The 6,524-nt window shown below is 48.1% G+C and overlaps 1 protein-coding gene across 1 annotated transcript in view; it reads right to left on the minus strand.

Annotated features, from left to right (window-relative positions):
- Atp1a1 (ATPase Na+/K+ transporting subunit alpha 1) overlaps nucleotides 1–6,524 on the minus strand; it is a 28,938-nt gene that overhangs the window by 12,934 nt on the left and 9,480 nt on the right. Inside the window, exons 2-10 of the mRNA XM_050157500.1 lie at nucleotides 6,305–6,415; nucleotides 5,544–5,603; nucleotides 3,731–3,934; nucleotides 3,066–3,179; nucleotides 2,638–2,772; nucleotides 2,406–2,523; nucleotides 1,724–1,992; nucleotides 1,032–1,230; nucleotides 255–364 (exon numbers count right to left, since the gene is read on the minus strand). Coding sequence (XP_050013457.1) covers nucleotides 255–364; nucleotides 1,032–1,230; nucleotides 1,724–1,992; nucleotides 2,406–2,523; nucleotides 2,638–2,772; nucleotides 3,066–3,179; nucleotides 3,731–3,934; nucleotides 5,544–5,603; nucleotides 6,305–6,415 — 1,320 coding nt within the window. The remainder of the gene's footprint in view (nucleotides 1–254; nucleotides 365–1,031; nucleotides 1,231–1,723; nucleotides 1,993–2,405; nucleotides 2,524–2,637; nucleotides 2,773–3,065; nucleotides 3,180–3,730; nucleotides 3,935–5,543; nucleotides 5,604–6,304; nucleotides 6,416–6,524) is intronic.

Genomic DNA, 6,524 nt, shown 5'->3' on the forward strand with positions numbered 1-6,524 from the left:
CCCCCCCCCCCCCCCCCGTTTGCCCAACTGACAGATTGTGGCCCCTGAAAGCACTTCAGAGCTCCAGGCAAGACAATCTTTGCTGTTCGGAGCAAAGATTCCCATAAAAGCTCTCAAGCGTTCTTCAGCGAGGTTGGCTTTCTACACACAAAGGTAAGGTGCTGTTTAGAAAGAACGGTGGCTATTCTTACGTAGTGACGATACCCTTACCTCCACCCCCGCCCCAAACAAGCAAGAGCAGTTCTGGGGTATACCTTAAGAATAGGCAGGTTTTCTTGGTTTGCCTGAAACACTGCCCTGTTACAGAGACCAGCAATTCTGGACAGAGCGAACCAGGTGGCTGACGTCTTGTCAAAGGAGACCCCTGATGGAAACAAGAAGACACGACCGGAAAATGATGTGTTGACTTTTTAAAAATTAATTTAACTTATGTGTGTGTTTCTGTGTGGGTGCCTGCATGAACTGATGTGTCCAGGAGCAAGCAGGCGCTCAGAGAGGTGAGAGGCATCAATCTCCAGGAACTGGAGTTACAGGCAGCTGTGTGAGCTGTCCTGACATAGCTTCTAGGAACCAAACCCAGGTCCTCTACAAGTTCAGCAAACACTTTCTTAACTAAACCATCTATCTAGCCCCAAGACTGGTTAACTCTGAATGCTGTTGAAGTCCCACAAAAACCCAAAATGATAAATCTCACTTCCTCCTTAAACGCATTAGCTTGTAGTGGTTCTCAGTCGCACGCATTGGGCAAATTAATTTATACACACACACACACGCAATAAATTATCAATCTAAAAAACACTGCTATGAGCTCAATCAATCAACAATCAATCAATCAATAAAATGCAAGTGGGGCTGGCAAGATGGCTCCGAGAGAGAAGACTCTCTTGCTGCCTCGCATGATAATCTGGCCTGGATCTCTGGAACCTGCATCCTGTAAGCTGCCCTCCGACCTCCACATGGGCGCGACAGCACACTTGTGCCCACACGTGCAAGGCGAGCAGGTGCTGAGGGGTGAGGTGGCCCAGTCTTACCGCTCTGATTCTCCGTGGTGTCAGCTTCATGGATTTGATTGTCAAACCACATGTGGGCCACTGTCATCCGGTTCTGAGTCAGAGTTCCAGTTTTGTCTGAGCAGATGGTAGAAGTGGACCCCAGGGTCTCCACAGCTTCCAAGTTCTTGACCAGGCAGTTCTTCCTGGCCATGCGCTTGGCAGTGAGTGTCAGGCATACCTACAGACAGGGCAGACAAGAGAGGACGTCACTCAGCCAGGCGGGCAGTGCCACACAGATCCCACTACACCCTAATATGGAAGAAATCTGTTTAAAATTCAATTTCCCCAACCTTCTCCTGAAGTCAGGATAGTAAAACCTCATGAGGATGGTGGGAACGTCCTCCCATTCCCCCCCCCCCCACACACACAAAATAACAAAATTTATCAAGTGGATCCCCCATAATGACCTCTAAGTTTTTATTTTCCTCCACTGTCCTGTTCTAACTTACATGGTAACTTAAGAACAATGCTATGCTTTTGGGGTTCTGATAAACCTAGGCTGATGTTCTCTCTGTCAAAGTTTACCATGCAATTTGGAACAAAAGGTGACACAGGCAAATACAGAGCATAAATATAGAAGTTAGAAACTGCACAAGAGGCTCATGGCAGAGTCCTGCACCCACACAAGCTGATCTGAGTGATGGTGACTGCTGCTGTCCGGGGCATCTTACCGTGACAGTGGCCAGCAAACCTTCGGGCACGTTGGCTACGATGATACCAATGAGGAAGATGACAGCCTCCAGCCAGGTGTACTCAAGAATCAGGGACAAGATGAAGAAAGAGACCCCCAGGAACACAGCCACACCCGTGATGAGGTGGATGAAATGTTCGATTTCTTCAGCAATGGGTGTCTGGCCCCCTTCCAAGCCGGAAGCAAGTGTGGCGATTCTGCCCATCACAGTTCGATCTCCAGTGTACACGACAATACCACGTGCAGTTCCTTAAGAGTCGGGGAAGGGAAACGGTCAGCCAGGCCAGAGAATGGGCTTGGTTTTGAAAAGAGACAGAATAGAAACGCACAGACTTCTGTCCTAATAAGGCCGAGCTCTCTGGATAACTTGCTGTCTGTTTCAAAGCAGAATCTCTGGTGAAAGGATTGCCACACACTGCCAGGAGAGCCGGGGCCAAGCTGGCCGGCTGCTATCAGTACAGAGCACTGTGTGAGGGAAGGGAAGACTCTTTGGGCCTTCCTGGCAGCAGGTAAAGCCTCTCTGCTCTGTGTCGAGGGAAGTTGTCAGAACAGAACCAGCAAAAGGAGGAATTGTGCTTATCTCCCCCCCCCCTCTCTCTCTCCCTCTCTCAACACCCACAGTAAATACTAAGTCATGCCTAAGAGCGCCTGACATAGCCTACCTTCCACGCAGTTGGTTGAGAAGAAGGCGATGTTCCTTGTCTCCAAGGGGTTCTCGTTGGTGAAATCTGGGGACCGAGTCTGGGGTTCCGACTCCCCCGTGAGTGAGGAGTTATCCACCTGTGTGTAAAGAGTAGGTGCAGGGTGGGTACTCGGGCTCACCACGGGCTACTGCGACCCTCAGTTCTCTCTGCCTACTGAGCAGAGCTAGCCAGAGGTCTCCCGACAACCTACCTTGCAGCCGTTTGCAGAGATGATCCTGAGATCAGCAGGGATCCGGTCTCCACCTTTCACCTCCACCAGATCGCCGACTACGACGTCTTCTGCGTTGATGCTCATCTTCTCACCATTCCGAATCACAAGTGCTTGCTTTGGAAGGGGAGACGGTGGACACCATTAGACGGATACCAACAAGGAAAGGGTTAAGTTCAACGTAAGACACCCAAGTTACAAGTGAACTTATCCCAAGTTACCCAAGCCTACAGCAAAGATACCATTCACTATATAAAAACACTGCAGCTCCAAGAGTTACCCTAGAGCCGTTCCCACTAGAAACTGCTTAGACAGCATCACTTCATACTCAGAGTACCTTAACTCCACATTAATCTTTGTAGTGAGAGCCATCCAAATCTCTCAAAAAGGAAGGACAAAGCAGCAGGTACCTGAGGGACCATGTTTTTGAAAGATTCCATAATCTTGGAACTTTTCGCTTCTTGATAATAGGAGAAGCAGCCAGTTATGATGACTACAGCAGACAGCACCACACCGAGGTACAGCTGGAAGGAAGCAGACAAGACTCTTAGCCCCACAACTCTAGCTGGAGCGGCCATGGCTGCAGAAATAGGAAACTCACATCTGCACGTCCATCTCTCTGGAGCCTGAGGACGGGTGTATGTTGTGTGTGTGCATGTGGTGTGTATGTCTGTATGTGTGGTGTGTAGGTGTGTCATATCTTCACGTTTATTTCTCTGGAGCCTGAGGACCGGTGTGTGTGTGTGTGTGTGTGTGTGTGTGTGTGTGTGTGTCTACAATAAAATCAATTTCAGTCTCTGGTCACTAACTTGATGAAGCTTTTACAAATATTTTAAGTGAATCTATTTCTCCTGCTATATTTATTAAAGCAATGATATCTTTCCAAGTGCTTCTAAAGAAATTTTTCTAGGCAAGTATAATACACCTTAGCAAAGAGCTAAACTCTGCCACCTACGAGTGGCAGCCCCAACCTATGCCAACACCTCAGCAGAGCTGCTACCACCCAGAGCTTCACACCCAGTGTGAAGAGAGAGGGTCTAGGAGGCGACAGTGCCCCCGTGGCCACACGACTCACATCGTCATTTGGCGGTTCCTCTTCCGTAGCACTTCGGATGCCATAAGCCAAGAAACAAAGAATGGCTCCAATCCACAGCAACATGGAGAAGCCCCCAAACAGCTGCCGACAGAATTTGACCCATTCAGGAGTGGTGGGAGGGGGTGTGAGGGCGTTGGGGCCATCCCGGGCCAGGATCTCAGCAGCCTTCGCAGGAGTTAAGCCCTGAGGAGTAGAGAGGCGTACATCAGACAGACCAGACCAGTATTTATAAGCCAACACACTCCCCTAATAACAAGAAGTCCACAGTAGGATTAGGTGAGAAACAGGCTCCCAGCTATGGAGCCAGGTAAAGCCTGCCTAACCCCCGCCCCTCCCCCAGGATTCCAGCAGACAAAACCCATTCCTTTGGAACCTGTAATACCCTAAGACCTCATTTAAAAATCTTTAACAGGAACCATGGAAAATCTGAATCAGGTTGATTTTTTCCCCCTAAGTTTTAGACTGAAAGAGTATCTATCTTAACAAACCAGTTTGGCTTGAGTGTTTTCTGTGCGTTCATCCTATCAAACAGGAGAGCAGGAATCCAAGCACTTACTGAGTTAACAGCCAAGCTGTAACTACAGAACTCCATGCTCACAATGGTAACAGAAACACTGGCCTAGCAGCGAAGGGCTCACCCACACACATACTTCAGCTAACTCCCGGGCAACCTGTCAGTAACAGTGTTCACCGGAAAGGTCACTGCACAGCAGCCTGCACGATCTAACGGGCCCGAAAACCTGTCTCCGTGGCCGAATGAGACTCACACGAGGAGGAGAAAACAGCGTTACTTTTGTATTATCAAAATATCAGGTTAAAAAAGACAGAAGACATCCTGTCTAAAGTGTCTATTTATATGTGCTTGGTGTTTGTGTTATTTTTAACATTGGTGTCAACTATTAAGAGTGAGGAAAGAAAAAAGAAAACAGTAAGAGGAAAAGCAAGGAATTACTCAATATCCTCAACGGACTCAAGTCCCTGCTGGGCTACTCACTGTTAAGTTAATAAAACAATGACCCAACATTTGAGCCCCATCTACACCCCTAGCACTGGGTTGGGACCTTTAACTAGCCTGCCTAATTTGGCGATAATCTCTCATAGGCTACTAACCGACTTTATGAGTAAGGGGCACAGAGCACCCCAGGTAACTGACTTTGAGTCGCAGATAGCCTGCTGACATAAGAATATAATAAAAACAAGAAATAATGGGTAAAATGCTTAGAGAAGAGATGGCCAGGCCCACAGCATAGGCAAGAGGGTCTGAGTAGGGCTGAGGCCCCTCTCTGAGCCCAGGGGCAGGCGTTCCAAAGGCCACCCATGCTAGTCACTCCACTGGCTGTGACTGTAAGAGCGAACACCATCTCCTCTCAGACTGCGTTTCACAGTGGTGGTAGAAAACTCAGTCAAAAGCCCTTAGACAGCAAAGATACAAAACCCATTTTGGGGGAAGGTAGTTTTGAAACTTGTACCCATACAACAGGTGACCAAAGTTCTGACACACCTCCATGAACCAAGGCAAACACAGACAAAAAAAAGGGAAAGGAGCCTGGCTTTGGGACCACTTTCAAAACTAGGTGCTCACAGTGCACTGGTTTGTAGCACTAGAAAACTGGGACACTAATGTCCACTCCCATGAGGGTTCAAGGAAGTGAAGTGCTCGCACAGAAGTCCAAGGTCTGCGTGGTCACTCAGCCAATGGTGGCTGCCAGTGCTTCCAGGGTCAGACGCTACGGAACAAAACACAGCACGGGGAACTACAATTAGGTATGGCGGGCTTTGGATGAGGACGTACTCGGCTCAGGTCTGTTCCGTATTTACGATGGAGCTCATCAAGGCTGAGTTTATGGTCGTCCTAAGAAAAAAACGGAAAAAAAAAATAAGTATACACCCCAACACCAAAAGGGAAAAAAAGCACCATACCATCCATCCCTATTAAGTCATCAGAGAAACTTTCTTCCCACAGCTACACAGGCTTCATCAGAGACAGTCAATGCTGGATGACAGATGTCCGCCATCACCTGCCACATCAAGGCAAGGCTGACACTAGATACCTCAGTTATAAAAGCCTCCTTGGCCTACAGAGGCTGCAGCTCTCCAGGGCTCTTTATAGAAAAGCAAAGACTGGGGTACCAAGCACACTTCCATTGCTTCTGGAGAGTGGATGGAGAAACTGTTTAAGCCTTTAATCACTTTTAGAATTAGAGGCTTTGACCTCTACAACCGTGGAAGGAAAACTGCAAAGCGAACGCTGTGATCACTTTTACACCAGCCCTGTGACGGATAGGCAGATGCAGGAGCATACACTCACAGTGTGAGATGCTATTATTATTATTATTATTATTATTATTATTATTTGAGACAGGGTTTCTCTGTTTAACAGTCCTGGCTACCCTGGAACTTGCTTTGTAGATCAGGCTGGCCTCAAACTCACTAAACTCTGCCTGTCTCTGCCTCCCAGCTGCTTAAAGGGATTAAAGTTGTGAGTTACCACCACCCGGCTTGGTGCGATTAATTAAGAAAAACCATAAACCCTATCTTCCTCCCAGCACTTACCATGGAGACTTCCTTCTTCAGCTCATCCATGTCCCTTTCCTTTTTAGCCTTTTTGCCCTTCTTGTCGACATGCTCGGACACAGCCGCGGGCTCATATTTGTCTCGTCCAACCTACGGAAGGGGGAAGGGAGGAGTGAGCTCTGTACAGCAACTGGAAACTCAAGGTTGTACATTTCGTGTGTGTGTGTGTGTGTGTGTGTGTGTGTGTGTGTGTGTGTGT

The sequence above is a fragment of the Alexandromys fortis genome, unplaced genomic scaffold, assembly GCF_014885135.2.
Source record: "Alexandromys fortis isolate MF-2015 unplaced genomic scaffold, M_Fortis_MF-2015_v1.1 scaffold_78, whole genome shotgun sequence".
NCBI lineage: Eukaryota > Metazoa > Chordata > Mammalia > Rodentia > Cricetidae > Alexandromys > Alexandromys fortis.